This window comes from Procambarus clarkii, chromosome 83 (assembly GCF_040958095.1).
Source record: "Procambarus clarkii isolate CNS0578487 chromosome 83, FALCON_Pclarkii_2.0, whole genome shotgun sequence".
Classification (NCBI taxonomy): Eukaryota; Metazoa; Arthropoda; class Malacostraca; order Decapoda; family Cambaridae; genus Procambarus; species Procambarus clarkii.
The window spans coordinates 13,909,842-13,930,156 of NC_091232.1; the positions used below are offsets into that span (position 1 = coordinate 13,909,842).

Sequence of the window (20,315 nt, forward strand, 5' to 3'; positions counted from 1 at the left end):
CGCGCCACAGAATTACGAGTCCTGCGCGCTATCCACCAGGCTACATAACTTATACAACTTTCTGTATTCGTTATTAATTGTACTTAACCAACTATTTGTGCTGACATGTGCAGAGTTATACTTGTAAAGTTTGACTCGGTCGTCGTCTGTAATTTATAATGAAGAGTGTGTGTGTGCGTGCGCACGTGCGTGTGTGAGTGTAAGCTCACCTAGTTGTACTCACCTCGGTGTTTGAGGGGTGTAACCCTAATTGTGCTTACGGGGGGTTGAGCTTAAGTTCCTGGACCCCCCACCTCTCAGAGGATGAATGTGTGTGTGTGTGTGTGTGTGTGTGTGTGTGTGTGTGTGTGTGTGTGTGTGTGTGTGTGTGTGTGTGTGTGTGTGTGTGTGTGTGTGTGTGTGTGTGTGTGTGTGTGTGTGTACTCACCTAATTGTGCTTGCGGGGGTTGAGCTCTGGCTCTTTGGTCCCGCCTCTCAACCGTCAATCAACAGGTGTACAGGTTCCTGAGCCTATTGGGCTCTATCATATCTACACTTGAAACTGTGTATGGAGTCAACCTCCACCACATCACTTCCTAATGCATTCCATTTGTCAACCCCTCTGACACTAAAAATGTTCTTTCTAATATCTATTTGGCTCATTTGGGCACTCAGTTTCCACCTGTGTCCCCTAGTGCGTGTGCCCCTTGTGTTAAATAGACTGTCTTTATATACCCTATCAATTCCCTTGAGAATCTTGAACGTGGTGATCATGTCCTCCCTAACTCTTCTATCTTCCAGCGAAGTGAGGTTTAATTCCCGTAGTCTCTCCTCGTAGGTCATACCTCTCAGCTCGGGAACTAGTCTGGTGGCAAACCTTTGAACCTTTTCCAGTTTGGTCTTATCCTTGACTAGATACGGACTCCATGCTGGGGCTGCATACTCCAGGATTGGCCTGACATATGTGGTATACACAGTTCTGAATGATTCCTTACACAAGTTTCTGAATGCCGTTCTTATGTTGGCCAGCCTTGCATATGCCGCTGATGTTATCCTCTTGATATGGGCTGCAGGAGAGAGGTCTGGCGTGATATCAACCCTCCAAGTCTTTTTCTTTCTCTGACTCCTGAAGTATTTCATCTCCCAGATGGTACCTTGTATCTGGCCTCCTGCTCCCTACACCTATCTTCATTATATTACATTTGCTTGGGTTAAACTCTAACAACCATTTGTTTGACCATTCCTTCAGCTTGTCTAGGTCTTCTTGAAGCCTCAAGCAGTCCTCCTCTGTCTTAATCCTTCTCATAAGTTTTGGCAACGTCCGCAAACATTTGAGAGAAATGAATCTATACCCTCCGGGAGATCATTTACCTATATTAGAAACAAGATAGGACCGAGTACAGAGCCCTGTGGGACTCCACTAGTGACTTCACGCCAATCTGAGGTCTCACCCCCTCACCGTAACTCTCTGCTTCATATTGCTCAGGTACTCCCTTATCCACTGGAGCACCTTACCAGCTACACCTGCCTGTCTCTCCAGCTTATGTACTAGTCTCTTATGCGGTACTGTGTCAAAGGCTTTCCGACAATCCAAGAAGATGCAGTCCGCCCAGCGTTCTCTTTCTTGCTTAATCTTTGTCACCTGGTCGTAGAATTCTATTAAGCCAGTCAGGCAAGATTTACCCTCCCTGAACCCATGTTGGCGATTTGCCACGAAGTCTCTTCTCTCCAGATGTGTTACCAGGTTTTTTCTTACGATCTTCTACGTCACCTTGCATGGTATACAAGTCAAGGACACTGGCCAGTAGTTCAATGCCTCTTGCCTGTCGCCCTTTTTGTATACTGGGACCACATTCGCCGTCTTCCATATTTCTGGTAGGTCTCCTGTCTCCAATGACCTACTATACACTGTGGAGAGTGCCAAGCAAAGTGCCTCTGCACACTCTTTCAGTACCCATGGCGAGATCCAGTCTGGACCAACAGCCTTTCTAACATCCAGATCCAGCAGGTGTTTCTTGACCTCCTCTCTCGTAATTTCGAGCCCTTCCAAGGCCGCCTGGTTTACCTCCCTTTCTCCGAGCACAGTGACCTCACCTTGTTCTATTGTGAAGACCTCCTGGAACCTCTTGTTGAGTTCTTCACACACCTCTTTGTCATTCTCTGTATACCTGTCCTCGTCTGTTCTAAGTTTCAATACCTGTTTTTTTCACTATTGTTTTCCTTCTGATGTGATACACATTCTTTGATTTGGGTTTTGTAATTATTTGTGTCGACAGCTGTGCGTGTGCGCGCGCGCGCATGTGTGTGTGTGTGTGTGTGTGTGTGTGTGTGTGTGTGTGTGTGTGTGTGTGTGTGTGTGTGTGTGTGTGTGTGTGTGTGTGTGTGTGTGTGTGTGTGTGTGTTCGTGTGCGTGTGTGTGTGTGTGTATTGTCCAGGAGCTGGTGTTTTAATGCACATACCCACTTCAGTCCTGTGTGCAGTGAGAAGGACAAGGTCTTCACAATTGGTCCCTCGTGTCACAGAAGCTTCTATATTGCCTTCACCAATCCCCTTCCCCCCCCCCTTTTCTCCTACACCTCCCCCCCCCTGGCTCCTATACTCCCCTCCCCCGGCTCCTACATTCCCGTCCCCCGGCTCCTACACTCCCCTCCTCCCACACACACCCTCCCCTGCTACACTCCCCCCCCCCCCGACTCCTACACTCCCCTCCTCCCACACACTGAACACTGTAGAGATACTGAACTACAGGCCAGTATCCTTGACTTGTATACCATGCAAGGTGATGGAGAAGATCGTGAGAAAAAACCTGGTAACACATCTGGAGAGAAGGGACTTGACAAATCGACAACATGGGTTCAAGGAGGGTAAATCTTGCCTGACTGGCTTAATAGAATTCTATGACCAGGTGACACAGATTAAGCAAGGAAGAGAGGGCTGGGCGGACTGCATTTTCTTGGATTGTCGGAAAGCCTTTGACACAGTACCGCATAAGAGGCTGGTACATAAGCTGGAGAGACAGGCAGGTGTAGCTGGTAAGGTGCTCCAGTGGATAAGGGAGTACCTAAGCAATAGGAAGCAGAGAGTTACGGTGAGGGGGTGAGACCTCTGATTGGCGTGAAGTCACCAGTGGAGTCCCACAGGGCTCTGTACTCGGTCCTATCTTGTTTCTGATATATGTAAATGATCTCCCGGAGGGTATAGATTCATTTCTCTCAATGTTTGCGGACGATGCCAAAATTATGAGAAGGATTAAGACAGAAGAGAACTGTTTGAGGCTTCAAGAAGACCTAGACAAACTGAAGAAATGGTCGAACAAGTGGTTGTTAGAGTTCAACCCAACCAAATGTAATGTAATGAAGATAGGTGTAGGGAGCAGGAGGCCAAATACAAGGTATCATCTGGGAGTGGAAATCCTTCAGGAGTCAGAGAAAGAAAATGACTTGGGAGTTGATATCACACCAGACCTGTCTTCTGCAGCACATATCAAGAAGATAACATCAGCGGCATATGCCAGGCTGGCCAACATACGAACGGCATTCAGAAATTTGTGTAAAGAATCATTCAGAACTTTGTATACCACATATGTCAGGCCAATTCTGGAGTATGCAGCCCCAGCATGGTGTCCATATCTAGTCAAGGATAAGACTAAACTGGAAAAGGTTCAAAGATTTGCCACCAGACTAGTACCCGAGCTGAGAGGTATGAGCTACGAGGTGAGACTGCGGGAATTGAACCTCACTTCGCTGGAAGACAGAGGAGTTAGGGGGGACACGATCACTACATTCAAGATTCTCAAGGGAATTGATAGGGTAGATAAAGACAGGCTATTTAACACAAGGGGCACACGCACAAGGGGACACAGGTGGAAACTGAGCGCCCAAATGAGGCACAGAGATACTAGAAAGAACTTTTTTAGTGTCAGAGTGGTTGACAAATGGAATGCATTAGGCAGTGATGTGGTGGAGGCAGACTCCATACTCAGTTTCAAATGTAGATATGATAGAGCCGAGTAGGCTCAGGAATCTGTACACCAGTTGATTGACAGTTGAGAGGCGGGACCAAAGAGCCAGAGCTCAACCCCCGCAAGCACAACTAGGTAAGTACAACTATGTAAGTACACACACACACACACACACACACACACACACACACACACACACACACACACACACACACACACACACACACACACACACACACACACACACACACACACACACACACACGTAAAATACATATGAAGGCTGAAAGAAGCAACTGTAAGACCGTGACTAACTGCAAGAATGATCTCATACATGACTATTAAATAATCAACTAAGTATAGGTAACAAAATATGGAATGAACTAAGGTACCAAATGATAGAGGCAGACTCTATATATAGATTTAACCGCATGAATGGCAGAACCCAAACGGCTCAAAAAAACGTTTGAAAGGTGCAACCCGGGAGCTGAATCCCAACCCCACACGCACATAACAGTAGCCTACCAATTTTACCTCACCCATCCACTCTTTCCACTGCTCTACATCTCTTTCGTTTATTACCAATCTCCCATTATCTTCACTTACCTTCCATCCCTTCCGTCCACCATCACTCTCGCTCCCTCTTCTACCTTTCATCTCTCACTCAAAACTCCCTCCCGCTAAGTGAAATAAACTCTCACCCGGGCTCCATTAAATTGCCAGAGTGAGCCACTCATTAAAAACTACGACCAGCATTTGTGGAGTAAATGTGTGTTCTATTCTTCCCCGAGGAGTGTTCACACCAGCTGGCAACACTAACTACACAATATAATGCTAGTGAAATATTGGCTCCATTTTCAGTGTGGTGTAATGAGCTGTTTATCTCAACAAATATATGTGAAATAAACGTAAAGTTAAGCGTCACTTGCATTACCTTAGAAGACTTTGTCAATGTTATTTATTTCTCTAAGATTAACGACTCTTCCTGGTATATATATATATATCTATATACAGCTCATGAATTGCAGCATTTATATATGTTAAATTTGCAATCAGTAATATTATCATATAGATGAGCGTCATTTGAATGAATGGCCACATTTGCCTCGTATGCGTAAATTTATTTTAGAATATTTAAATATGTATATATATATATGTATATATATATATATATATATATATATATATATATATATATATATATATATATATATATATATATATATATATATATATAACCACCACAAACACTATCTTCACCACTATCATCAACACTCTTATTTATTCCACCATCACAATCATCACCACCACAATCATCACCATTTCCTAAAGTTACTTCTATAAAACAAACCCAAAATAAGTTTATTAATATAACCAATAAATTATAATTTTATATATTTGCTCCTCAAGAAGCAACGAATAACACATTACATTTAATTACCAATAACACAAATAATTAACCAATAATTTAAGATATTAATCCATAAATTCTGAGGAAGTTGGAATTAAAAGTGTCAGACCAACTTGTCATGACCCAAATCTTTATAGTAATTGTGCAAGCCTTTGCAGGCCGAAGTGGAATATAAATTTCGACTGTGTGGAATCCGAATGTTTGTGCAGAGGACCAGATCACTAGTGCGTGAAATTGGCTCACCATCCCGCCAGACCTATGAGTGTCGACCTACAGATGTCGAGCTATGAGTGTCGACCAGCAGGTGTCGACCTATGGGTTTCGAACAGCAGGTGTCGAACTACAGGTGTCGAGTTATGAGTGTCGACCAGCAGATGTCGGCCTATGGGTGTCGACCTACAGGTGTCTACCTACAGGTGTCGAGCTATGAGTGTCGACCAGCAGGTGTCGACCTATGGGAGTCGAACTGCAGGTGACGATTTATGACTGTTGACCTCCAGGCGTCGATCTATAGACTACTTCACATCGATATTTCCGGGCTAAGAATAGTAATATACAAGGACAAACTTAAAAAAAGTTACATATAGATTGTGAGATAATATATAAATTATATAAAAAATGGATATTAGAATTCAGTCATGGCAGGTGCAAGGTAAAATGATAAAAACAGATAATAAACGACCATAAGAAGAAAACAAGATGAAATTGAGGCAACCACTGAAATCAGATAAAAAAGACCCAAAGATAAAATATCTTTCTTTTGACAGAAAACAGACATAAACCAAGTGAATCAATAGTTTATGCATAAATGAGAAACCTTAAGTTTGATTTAGGAAATATAAACAAGATATTTTTTTTACATTCATCTGAACACGAAGTGTTTAGTGTATAGTTCAAGCGCCTGTTTTTAGCACCTTCTTTCCTGCTTAGAAAAAACATGAAAAATGTTTTAATAAATAGGTGGTTTGTAACAGGCAGATGTCAGAATTAGGTGCAATGGTAAAGATGATAGGATTAAGCAACTTCACGTCGCTGGAACAAAAATAGGAATTTCATGAGTAAGAGATTCATAATAAATAGTAGAACTAACATGGTAGACATTTTCAGACTTTAAAACAAGTTTTATCTGAATAAACCATATGGACATTATAAATAACTTTATTGAATCTGAGCATAAAACGTTTGGAATAATTTAGGAATTGACATGATTCAGGTAGACTCCAGAGACAGATTCAAATGTAAATATTACATAACATAACTGAGTCAATTACCTTGACACCAGTCGATTTATGAATGAAAGCGGAACCCAATAGGGATTACGGGCTCACCATAGCCCGTGCTGCACGGAGGTTTTACCCTCAAGCAGAATATAAAACAACATATCTGAAGCTAAGTGAGAACACTTAGGTGAGAGCGCACAGACACACTTATAACTGTCATTTAGTTCTTGTTCTAATTAAGGTTGGGAGAGTAGGGGAGGGGGCCAGTTGTGTCCGGGCTCGTCGCGTCCCACCGTAAGATTCGACCGTAAATTGGCAACACAATTAAGAGACGCAAGTGTTGGCAATTTACTGGATTTACACAGTCTGACGCCGGACCCAGAGGATTAAAGCAGTGGACATTGTGTCTGTCGCCTGCTCAACTTCCCTCTGATTTGTTATACACCAATAATCGTGTTATTTATATTTTAATTTAAGATTTTTGTCTGAAATCAACCTATTAATTTACATTTTTTAATATATTTCTATTAACACTCACCGTGATCCAATAATGATTTTTAACAATAGATGGCAGCACAACACGCGCACCGACTTATTGGTCCCTGTTCAGAATGTCCCCGTAATCGTACAGGGGCCAGATTCACGAATGCACTTACGCAAGCACTTACGAACCTGTACATCTTTTCTCAATCTTTGGCGGCTTTGTTTACAATTATTAAACAGTTAATGAACTCCGAAGCACCAGGAGGCTGTTTATAACAATAACAACAGTTGAATTGGAAGTTTTCATGCTTGTAAACTGTTTAATAAATGTAACCAAAGCCGTCAAAGATTGAGGAAAGATGTTCACGTTCGTAAGTGCTTGCGTAACTGCTTCGTGAATCTGGCCCCTGATCAGTGAGGCAGGACAACTCTGTGTTCCCAGCAGAGTTTGCAGGACTGAGAGTCAGCTCCTGGTCCTCGCCTTTTCACCTGTCGGTGGTCTAATGCAATGTCATACATGATTTAAAAATGATATATAAATATTACTTCTAATACTTCCCCGCTTACTTTGTTGAATTTGCTTACTGACGTGCACTATTTTGGGGGAGGAGAGAGCCCTGGAAACACGAACCGAAACTGTTTCTATTTTCCGCTTGTTACAACTTGTAATAAAGTTGTTACATCTTGGCTTAACGTGTTTATGACGTATTAGAACGTTGTTACAACTTGCTATATTGGTTGTTATAACTGGTTAGGAGGTGTTAAAACTTGTTCGAACGTTGTACCAACGTCGTAGTTTCGGTGTGTGTTTGGCGGGAGGTTAGGGGGTTAGGGGGGTTAAAAGAGTAAGGGGACTTGGGAAGGCTAATGAGCATAATTAAATCAAATTCAAAAGTTCATTTTAATTTTGAGATTCCCCGATTCTCGTTTTCTAATATGGGTTCCTTTTCTTTGGAAAATGAGATTTCATGGCAAGAACGTATATTTCTTATATTTCCTAATTGTATCTGTGAATCCTTAAACTTTTATCTCAATCCGCAATTCTTGTTCTATGTTATTTGTTGTATTATTTACTTCCCTCTTTGTTCCAGTTCTGTCTCGTGTTGGTACGCGTAAACACAAGAGTATACAACATTCATTGAAAGTTACAGTAATATTCATATTCCATTGCATTTTATAATATTCATATTACTCGAAATAAATGCGATGCCCGAAATGGTATGCGTACTAGTGACTTTAGGTATAGTATATCTTGAGGTTATCTTGAGATGATTTCGGGGCTTTAGTGTCCCCGCGGCCCGGTCCTCGACCAGGCCTCCACCCCCAGGAAGCAGCCCGTGACAGCTGACTAACACCCAGGTACCTATTTTACTGCTAAGTAACAGGGGCATAGGGTGAAAGAAACTTTGCCCATTTGTTTCTGCCTCGTGCGGGAATCGAACCAGCGCCACAGAATTACGAGTCCTGCGCGCTATCCACCAGGCTACGAGGCCACCCCTAGTATGTACTAGATGTATCTTTAAATCCAACATTATGTTTGTAACTCATCTTTAATGTATGTACCTTTACCTGAATAAAAATAAAAATCTAAATCATTCCGAATTTAGAGAGCGCCGGAGAGGGAGATCACCATACCAGCGAGCAGTTAGAGCGAGCCTGCGGGCATGAGGCAGGACGACTACACACTCGCACAACGACCAAATGTCACACTCAGAGAGATCCCGGACACTGATCCCTCCCTGGTGACGCAGGTAAAGAGGGTTTACCGCCCAATTTCGCTTGCAGGAGATGACCAATTGTATGCTGATGAAGACTTGTGGTCGAGCCGGAAATTGGAGACCCAGGGCCCAGCCGCCCATAAACACTATCCAATTTCCTGTTCAAACAATGTGATGGTATATTGGATGCGATATTCAGCACGAATTAAAAGCGAAGTTAGTTAACCCTAAAGTTGTTATCTCGAGTTGGTAGACGTGTTCACCCATTATCAATCTTGTATATGGTGCTCGTAGCCTGACGTATGGTGACGGTCTGACTGTTAAGTTCTTCTGAACTTCACGAGACAGCAACATATATTTGTGTAACATATTTTGCTATTTTATCTAAGAACGTATATATTTAATGAGAATTAGTGCTATTAGGGTTAAATGGTTTCGGTAATTTCCACAATATTTGCACTTTGTTTTTTTATTATGTCGTGTTGATCCTAATTTTCTAAGCTATGGATATTTTAGACGTAATCTGTTTGTATTCTCTTTGTCATCCATGGTGGCTTGTGCACTGATGACAGTTCACCTGTACACGGTTACCTTTTTTTATTATTGTTATTTTTTTTAGATATATACAAGAGTTGTTACATTCCTGTAGAGCCACTAGTACGCGTAGCGTTTCGGGCAAGTCCTTAATCCTATGGTCCCTGGAATACAATCCCCTGCCGCGAAGAATCGTTTTTTCATCCAAGTACACATTTTACTGTTGCGTTAAACAGAGGCTACAGTTAAGGATTTGCGCCCAGTAAATCCTCCCCGGCCAGGATACGAACCCATGACAAAGCACTCGCGGAACGCCAGGCGAGTGTCTTACCACTGCACCACGGAGACTTTTAGACTGTTGTTCCTATTGACAGTGTGCTTCAAACTCACAATGTACCTCGGGCTGCCCACACGTAGCACAGTTCTACGTGCAGATGATGAGTCACAATAACGTGGCTGAAAATTGGTGACCAAACCACACTCTAGAAATTCAAGAGACGACGACGTTTCGGTCCGTCCTAGACTATTATCAAGTCGATAGTCGACTTGATAATGGTCCAGGACGGACCGAAACGTCGTCGTCTCTTCAATTTCTAGTGTGTGGTGTGATCAAGATAGTTCTACGTGTTCCTTCTCTCGCTAGCTTGCTGGGTTTCGTTAGATTTACAACACTTGAAACTACCAAGACAGGAGTTATTTTTTAATTTGTATGTCTTCTGAGGATATCTGATATATCAAGTTTTGTTACTTTCATTTATATACAATTTATGTACAATAAGTTTTCATAAAAATTTTCATAATCCCTTCCATTACTAACAATTTTGACAGTTATGTGAAATAAGAGACAAAAAAGAGGTCAATCTTAAGAAATATTAAATAAGAACACTTCAAATTGCCTGGAATCATACGAGAATGGTAATAGGTCATGAATATAATCATCTCTGTAGACTAATCCAGCAGGTTAACAACTAGAGAAGTAACAGATGTGTAAAGCTCATTGATCAGAGGAAGATGAACAGAGGAAGATTAGTCATAAACGTAAAAGTAGACAGCATAGTTGACAGTAGACATTTTGAGCTACATGTCTCATCAATATGTCTCTCTCTAACTTTAAATTGTACGTTTTTTCCATTTATGTCCATCAATCAAATATTTTACGGCTGTACTTGGTCAACCCAGCTTGGTTATAGCAGTCTCCGTGGTGTAGTGGTAAGACACTCGCCTGGCGTTCCGCGAGCGCTATGTCATGGGTTCGTATCCTGGCCGGGGAGGATTTACTGGGCGCAATTCCTTAACTGTAGCCTCTGTTTAACGCAACAGTAAAATGTGTACTTGGATGAAAAAACGATTCTTCGCGGCAGAGGATCGTATTCCAGGGACCATAGGATTAAGGACTTGCCCGAAACGCTACGCGTACTAGTGGCTCTACAAGAATGTAACAACTCTTGTATATATCTCAAAAAAAAAAAAAAAAAAAAAAAAAAAACCGACGTAAAGTGGAATGAATTGCATCAATCAAATACAAAACTAACTGATAATTTTAAATTTATTCCTTAATATTTCCATCTTCTCCCTCCTTCCCGTCTCTTGGCAGTCAAATCATTGCCCTCCCTCTCCTTACCTTTCCATTCTGTTCCATTGTGCTCCCCCCCCCCCCCTCTCCCACCTCTCCCTCTCCCTCTCCCACCTCACCCGGCACCAACATTCTCCCTCAATACTTCTCGTCTCTACACTAGTTTCTTTTTCACAGAAATGTCAGTGAAATATTAACACAGGTGTTGAGGACCATCACTTAATGCACACGAGACGTCTGCACGCAACGTCCGCACGCAACGTTTACACGCAACGTCCGCACGCAATGTCCGCACGCAATGTCCGCACGCAACGTCCGCACGCAACGTCCGTACGCAACGTCCGCACGCAACGTCCGCACGCAACGTGCGCACGCAACGTCCGTACGCAACGTCCACACGCAACGTGCGCACGCAACGTGCGCACGCAACGTCCGCACGCAACGTCCACACGCAACGTCCGCACGCAATGTCCGCACGCAATGTCCGCACGCAACGTCCACACGCAACGTCCACACGCAACGTCCGCACGCAACGTCCGCACGCAATGTCCGCACGCAATGTCCGCACGCAACGTCCACACGCAACGTCCACACACAACGTCCACAAACAACATTCTTACGCAACGTCCATCGGTGACGTTGTGAGTGACGGTGACGTTGTGAGTGACGGTGACGTTGCGAGTGACAGTGACGTTGTGAGTGACGGTGACGTTGTGAGTGACGGTGACGTTGTGAGTGACGGTGACGTTGTGAGTGACGGTGACGTGAGTGACGGTGACGTTGTGAGTGACGGTGACGTTGTGAGTGACGGTGACGTTGCGAGTAACGGTGACGTTGTGAGTGACGGTGACGTTGTGAGTGACGGTGACGATGTGAGTGACGGTGACGTTGTGAGTGACGGTGACGTTGTGAGTGACGGTGACGTTGTGAGTGACGGTGACGTTGCGAGTAACGGTGACGTTGTGAGTGACGGTGACGTTGTGGGTGACGGTGACGTTGTGAGTGACGGTGACGTTGTGAGTGACGGTGACGTTGTGAGTGACGGTGACGTTGTGAGTGACGGTGACGTTGTGAGTGACGGTGACGTTGTGAGTGACGGTGACGTTGCTAGCGACGGTGACGTTGCGAGTGACGGTGACGTTGCGAGTGATGGTGACGTTGTGAGTGACGGTGACGTTGTGAGTGACGGTGACGTTGTGAGTGACGATGTGAGTGACGGTGACGTTGTGAGTGACGGTGACGTTGTGAGTGACGGTGACGTTGTGAGTAACGGTGACGTTGCGAGTGACGGTGACGTTGTGAGTGACGGTGACGTTGTGAGTGACGGTGACGTTGTGAGTGACGGTGACGTTGTGAGTGACGGTGAAGTTGTGAGTGACGGTGACGTTGTGAGTGACGGTGACGTTGTGAGTGACGGTGACGTTGTGAGTGACGGTGACGTTGTGAGTAACGGTGACGTTGGGAGTGACGGTGACGTTGTGAGTGACGGTGACGTTGCGAGTGACGGTGACGTTGTGAGTGACGGTGACGTTGTGAGTGACGGTGACGTTGTGAGTAACGGTGACGTTGGGAGTGACGGTGACGTTGTGAGTGACGGTGACGTTGCGAGTGACGGTGACGTTGCGAGTGACGGTGACGTTGTGAGTGACGGTGACGTTGTGAGTGACGGTGACGTTGTGAATGACGGTGACGTTGTGAGTGACGGTGACGTTGCGAGTGACGGTGACGTTGCGAGTGACGGTGACGTTGCGAGTGACGGTGACGATGTGAGTGACGGTGACGTTGCGAGTGACGGTGCTGGGGACGGTGACGGTTATCTCAGCAAGCGTCACGTGACGCTTGCTGAGATATTTGTAATGGATTTTCGTCACGCAAGTCATTTGTTACTAAGAATTTCATTCCATGTTGCAAGAGAGCAGAACGTGTATGTAATATCTCGACTCTACTCAACACGTAGAGTAAAATACCCCAACATCTTTGGCACATTGAGGCCATCAACTTGGGCTGGTCGGTGCAACAAAGGCCTCACGCCATGCAGGGTCGCCGCTCGATCCCCCAATTTTTTCACTTTGTCCTCGTATCCGAATTCCTTGTCCTCATTCCGCTCCTAAGTGCTGTATAGTCATATATATACCGGCTTACCACTTGCTCCTACTTAGTACCTTACCTGATACACTAGGTGGGTTTGTTGTAAGTCATTAGCTTGTAAAGTTAAATGTTCGCATGACTGATTTCATATAAGATAATTAACAGTTTAATTGTTAACACCATAACCATGAACCTTGCAACACTCTGAAAAGATTCTTACCACTCCGGACGAAGGTTTAAAAATATATGTCCATTTCTGCACCAAATGAGGCATCTAATCTGAACTGTTTAAAAAGAAAATGGGAACATAGAAAATATATAGAAATAGGCTCGAGGTATCCAATAAAATTTTCTCGTAAAAGTATAGAGATAAAAGTCTGTCATTCAGCCATTTTACAACAAATCCCCACAACAGCCCGAGTAACCCCAGTCCCCACAACATCTAGAGTGTCCCTACTTCCCACAACAGCCCCGGTAACAATAGTTTCCACAACAGCAACAACGACATTTAGAGGAAGTACGATAATACAAACCATCCGATTTCCAGTTATTTTCCCCTAAGCGTCTACCACCATCATTGTCACAGCAACAGTTAATACACCATCACCTCCACCACAACCATCACCACTATCACCATCACCACCACCACGACCATCACCACCACCACCCCTATCACCACCACGACCATCACCACCACCACCATCACCACCACCACGACCATCACCACCACCACCCCTATCACCACCACGACCATCACCACCACCACCATCACCACCACCACGACCATCACCACCACCACCCCTATCACCACCACCACGACCATCACCACCACGACCATCACCACCACGACCATCACCATCACCACCCCTATCACCACCACGACCATCACCACCACCACCATCACCACCACCACGACCATCACCACCACCACCCCTATCACCACCACCACGACCATCACCACCACGACCATCACCACCACCACGACCATCACCACCACCACCATCACCACCACCACCCCTATCACCACCACCACCATCACCACCACCACCCCTATCACCACCACCACCATCACCACCACCATCATCACCACCACGACCATCACCACCACCACCCCTATCACCACCACGACCATCACCACCACCACCCCTATCACCACCACCACCATCACCACCACCATCATCACCACCACGACCATCACCACCACCACCCCTATCACCACCACGACCATCACCACCACCACCACCATCACCACCACCACGACCATCACCACCACCACCCCTATCACCACCACGACCATCACCACCACCAGCACCAAGACCATCACCAACCCAGCCACCACCACCACCACAACCGCTGCCATGATATATCTCACCGCCCTGACCCTCCCTGAAGACTGGGTCACCACTTCCTCTCATTATAAAGATGAAGTCATATGAATATATAATGAGCTGCGCTGACTCATTGCTGCAGGCTTAACTGCTGAGCAGTTGGGCTACTGACTGGGCTGCTGCGATGCTGAGCAGTTGGGCTGGCCTGCAGGGCTGCTGGGAAATTGGCTTACAGGGCTTTTTGAACCACTGGGTTATTAATGATAAAATCAACCAGAGCTCTGAAGGGACACTGAGTCACCTCAGAGCTTCGGTTCATTTTCTCATTATTATTAGTTTTATTGTGATGCCAGACACCGGTGCCAGCGTGGGCCAGAGGCCGCCAGGTAGCGTCACACAAGTCGGGAACCAAGAGCTGAAACACCGGCCGGTCATAAACCTGGTGACGTCCTTCTAACACATACTTGGAAATGGGTTTTATGGAACATCACAACTTTTATGGGTCATTCTGTCCAGCGACATTATGGGGGACACTCTCTCGACGATATTGTTCACTGCCTTCGCATCAACGTTCATTCCTTGTCCTGTTATCACCCATTTCCCTTTCCAGATCCCTTACCACCTCCTTCCACTTCCAGATCCCTTACCACCTCCTTCCACTTCCAGATCCCTTACCACCTCCTTCCACTTCCAGATCCCTTACCACCCCCTTCCACTTCCAGATGCCTTACCACCCCCTTCCACTTCCAGATCCCTTACCACCCCCTTCCACTTCCAGATCCCTTACCACCCCCTTCCACTTCCAGATCCCTTACCACCTCCTTCCACTTCCAGATCCCTTACCACCTCCTTCCACTTCCAGATCCCTTACCACCTCCTTCCACTTCCAGATCCCTTACCACCTCCTTCCACTTCCAGATCCCTTACCACCCCCTTCCACTTCCAGATGCCTTACCACCCCCTTCCACTTCCAGATCCCTTACCACCCCCTTCCACTTCCAGATCCCTTACCACCCCCTTCCACTTCCAGATCCCTTACCACCCCCTTCCACTTCCAGATCCCTTACCACCTCCTTCCACTTCCAGATTCCTTACCACCCCCTTCCACTTCCAGATCCCTTACCACCCCCTTCCACTTCCAGATCCCTTACCACCCCCTTCCACTTCCAGATCCCTTACCACCCCCTTCCACTTCCAGATCCCTTACCACCTCCTTCCACTTCCAGATGCCTTACCACCCCCTTCCACTTCCAGATCCCTTACCACCCCCTTCCACTTCCAGATCCCTTACCACCTCCTTCCACTTCCAGATCCCTTACCACCCCCTTCCACTTCCAGATGCCTTACCACCCCCTTCCACTTCCAGATCCCTTACCACCCCCTTCCACTTCCAGATCCCTTACCACCCCCTTCCACTTCCAGATTCCTTACCACCCCCTTCCACTTCCAGATCCCTTACCACCCCCATCCACTTCCAGATCCCTTACCACCCCCTTCCACTTCCAGATCCCTTACTACCTCCCGTTTCCAGAACACTTCCATCCTTTACATGTTTTCCTTTACTGTTGTGTGACTGTTTCTTGATGAAGCGACGCCACTCACCAGCATGGATATTTGTAAATCAGTCTTATCCATCATTATTTATTGATATATATATATATATATATATATATATATATATATATATATATATATATATATATATATATATATATATATATATTCGATTCAAAACGAATTTAGCTTTCACTAAATCGCTCTCTCTCTCTCTCTCTCTCTCTCTCTCTCTCTCTCTCTCTCTCTCTCTCTCTCTCTCTCTCTCTCTCTCTCTCTCTCTCTCTCTCTCTCTCTCTCTCTCTCTTTCTCTCTCTCTCTCTCTCTCTCTTTCTCTCTCTCTCTCTCTCTCACACACACACACACACACACACGTCTTACCTTAAATTCTGACAATTAGTGGAGATTTACGACAACACATAAAGAGGACATTTTGGACTTTGTGAAATGTCTCGAGTTTATTGCCAGCGTCGCGCCACATTAATTGGTGTTAGGCGAGGGGCGCTGTGGCCCGCTGAGGGCCCCAGGAGGACAAGGTGAGGAGCGCTGTGGCCCGCTGAGGACCCCAGGAGGGCAAGGTGAGGAGCGCTGTGGCCCGCTGAGGGCCCAGGAGGACAAGGTGCGGGGCCCAGTGGCCCGCTGAGGACCCCAGGAGGACAAGGTGAGGAGCGCTGTGGCCCGCTGAGGACCCCAGGAGGACAAGGTGAGGAGCGCTGTGGCCCGCTGAGGGCCCAGGAGGACAAGGTGAGGGGCCCAGTGGCCCGCTGAGGACCCCTGGAGGACAAGGTGAGGAGCGCTGTGGCCCGCTGAGGACCCCTGGAGGACAAGGTGAGGAGCGCTGTGGCCCGCTGAGGACCCCTGGAGGACAAGGTGAGGAGCGCTGTGGCCCGCTGAGGACCCCTGGAGGACAAGGTGAGGAGCGCTGTGGCCCGCTGAGGACCCCAGGAGGACAAGGTGAGGAGCGCTGTGGCCCGCTGAGGACCCCTGGAGGACAAGGTGCGGGGCCCAGTGGCCCGCTGAGGACCGTAGGACGAGGAGGAAGAGAAGGAGAAGAAGGCATTAAAGGAGGTGGTGGAAGAGAAGATAAAGTAGGAGATGAACGAAGACAATAACGTGGTGGAGGACGAGTAAGTGTGTGTGAGTACTCACCTATTTGTACTCACCTAGTTGTGCTTGCGGGGATTGAACTCTGGCTCTTTCGGCCCGCCTCTCAACGGCCAATCAATCAACTGTTACCAAGTACCAACTAATTCCACCACCACCCCCCACCCCCCACCCCCACCCCACCCCACACATACACACCCAGGAAGCAGCACGTAACACCTGTCTAACTCCCAGGTACCTGTTTACTGCTAGGTAACAGAGGCATGAGGATGAAAGAAACTGTGTGTGTGTGTGTGTGTGTGTGTGTGTGTGTGTGTGTGTGTGTGTGTGTGTGTGTGTGTGTGTGTGTGTGTGTGTGTGTGTGTGTGTGTGTGTGTGTGTGTGTGTGTAATCAATGAGTACTATCAGAAATAAAGTCAATTTATTTCTGATAGTTCTCAGTTCACCCTAGATAAAATACTTCATGACGAAAAAGAAATCCGATTAACTGAATATTGGATTTTTGTTTAAGCTCTAAAAGAGAAAACGAGAGGCCATTATTGGTGGCAGGAAAACTCATTGGAGAGTTATTGAGTAGAAGAGGAAGAAAAAGGATGAGAGAGAGAGAGAGAGAGAGAGAGAGAGAGAGAGAGAGAGAGAGAGAGAGAGAGAGAGAGAGAGAGAGAGAGAGAGAGAGAGAGAGAGAGAGAGAGAGAGAGAGAGAGAGAGAGAGAGAGAGAGAGAGAGAGAGAGAGAGAGAGAGAGAGAGAGAGAGAGAGAGAGAGAGAGAGAGAGAGAGAGAGAGAGAGAGAGAGAGAGAGAGAGAGAGAGAGAGAGAGAGAGAGAGAGAGAGAGAGAGAGAGAGAGAGAGAGAGAGAGAGAGAGAGAGAGAGAGAGAGAGAGAGAGAGAGAGAGAGAGAGAGAGAGAGAGAGAGAGAGAGAGAGGAAAGGCTTGACCAAAAGCTAAAATCTGAAAGATAGTAAAGGTAGAGTATGTGAGTTAAACATAATAAAAGAGCTAGAGGCCTGTGTGTCAGTTCCCGGAGCACTAACAACTCTACACCTGTCAAGGTGGCAGGTGTGTGACTTTCAAAACACACAAGACTGTTCGGGGCGCGAGGGTAGGACTCGTGGAGGAAGAGCACCTTGCTGGTTTGGCCTTGCTTTACTTCCTCCACATATTTTGTGGTATTATTGAATACTTGAGTGACTTCAACACACTCCACACCTGTCCAACACACTCCACACCTGTCCAACACACTCCACACCCGTCCAACACACTCCACACCTGTCCAACACACTCCACACCCGTCCAACACACTCCACACCTGTCCAACACACTCCACACCCGTCCAACACACTCCACACCTGTCCAACACACTCCACACCTGTCCAACACACTCCACACCTGTCCAACACACTCCACACCCGTCCAACACACTCCACACCTGTCCAACACACTCCACACCTGTCCAACACACTCCACACCCGTCCAACACACTCCACACCTGTCCAACACACTCCACACCTGTCCAACACACTCCACACCCGTCCAACACACTCCACACCTGTCCAACACACTCCACACCTGTCCAACACACTCCACACCCGTCCAACACACTCCACACCTGTCCAACACACTCCACACCCGTCCAACACACTCCACACCTGTTCAACACACTCCACACCCGTCCAACACACTTCACACCCGTCCAATACACTCCACACCCGTCCAACACACTCCACACCCGTCCAACACACTCCACACCCGTCCAACACACTCCACACCCGTCCAACACACTTCACACCCGTCCAACACACTTCACACCCGTCCAACACACTCCACACCCGTCCAACACACTTCACATCCGTCCAACACACTTCACACCTGTCCAACACACTCCACACCTGTCCAACACACTCCACACCCGTCCAACACACTCCACACCCGTCCAACACACTCCACATCTGTCGAACACACTTCACACCTGTCCAACACACTCCACATCCGTCCAACACACTTCACACCCGTCCAACACACTCCACACCCGTCCAATACACTCCACACCCGTCCAACACACTCCACACCCGTCCAACACACTCCACACCCGTCCAACACACTCCACACCCGTCCAACACACTTCACACCCGTCCAACACACTCCACACCCGTCCAACACACTCCACACCCGTCCAACACACTTCACACCCGTCCAACACACTCCACACCCGTCCAACACACTCCACACCCGTCCAACACACTCCACACCCGTCCAACACACTCCACACCCGTCCAACACACTCCACACCCGTCCAACACACTTCACACCCGTCCAACACACTCCACACCCGTCCAACACACTCCACACCTGCCAATATATTTTACACCTTACAAACACACTTTTCCCCTGACCAACACACCTGACCTACAACAAATAAGCACATATACTGTGAACTGTGCTTGAGTGGCCCTTTTTCAGAACATCCGGATTAAGCTAAAATAATCTTTCCACATCCGGAATATTATTTGCAAAAACCCGTGGAGGCTCTAAGCTGAATGTGAGTTTACAAAGTCGCGGGAAAACAGAAAAAAAAAGTGTTTAAACAAGTATACATTAACATGCATTTATTTATTCTGAAAAAGAGAGGGAACGCTGACAAAAGTATTTCAAATTAATGCATAATTTGTCCAGATTTAAATAATTCGCGGGTCTCTAAAAACAACAAAAAGTGAAAAGATATTGTTTAATTCGAGGAAAAAAAGGGGAACCCGGAGTAAAACCTTTACACGTTCACTTAAACCTGTGTGGAAATCTGTACAAATTCGCGAGGGAGTTGGCGGGAGCGGTATCAACATCCTCTCGTCAATAATGGAGTCCTCTCCCGCCTCACTCAGACCCTATTTTGAGCACGTCCGCAGATTTAGAGGAGGCTCTACGTCCTCTCTCCGCTTTCTCTTGCTATGGGAGACGGAGAGGTGAAGATGGAAGCAGGAGGGATGGAGAGAGAGAAGAGTGGAAGAGAGGAGATGGAGGAAGAGGAGACGAATTTGATTGGAGAACGAGGGACAGGAACAGGGGGATAATGCGAGAGGAAATTCACATATAAGGAAAGAGAATCTAAAATTTTTGACTAGAGATGATAAAGAAAAGATGGAAATATGAACGAGAAATGGAATTAGACACCATAAACAAACTCGTTGCTGATCTGTCTCTATGTCTCTCTCTCTCTCTCTCTCTCTCTCTCTCTCTCTCTCTCTCTCTCTCTCTCTCTCTCTCTCTCTCTCTCTCTCTCTCTCTCTCTCTCTCTCTCTCTCTCTCTCTCTCTCTTCCTCTCCCTCTCCACCCTGTTTACCCTCTTCATGGCCAGAACACCGCCCATCAG

The 20,315-nt window shown here is 46.5% G+C and overlaps 1 protein-coding gene across 1 annotated transcript; it reads right to left on the minus strand.

The window, feature by feature from the left end:
* Positions 1–6,375: 6,375 nt before the first annotated feature.
* On the minus strand, positions 6,376–12,759 carry LOC138358394 (uncharacterized). The gene is made up of 2 exons (XM_069316234.1): positions 11,500–12,759; positions 6,376–6,477 (listed from the first exon to the last, which is right to left on the minus strand). Exons 1-2 carry the CDS (start codon positions 12,757–12,759, stop codon positions 6,376–6,378), a joined length of 1,362 nt encoding a protein of 453 aa, XP_069172335.1.
* Between the last annotated feature and the right edge of the window lie 7,556 nt (positions 12,760–20,315).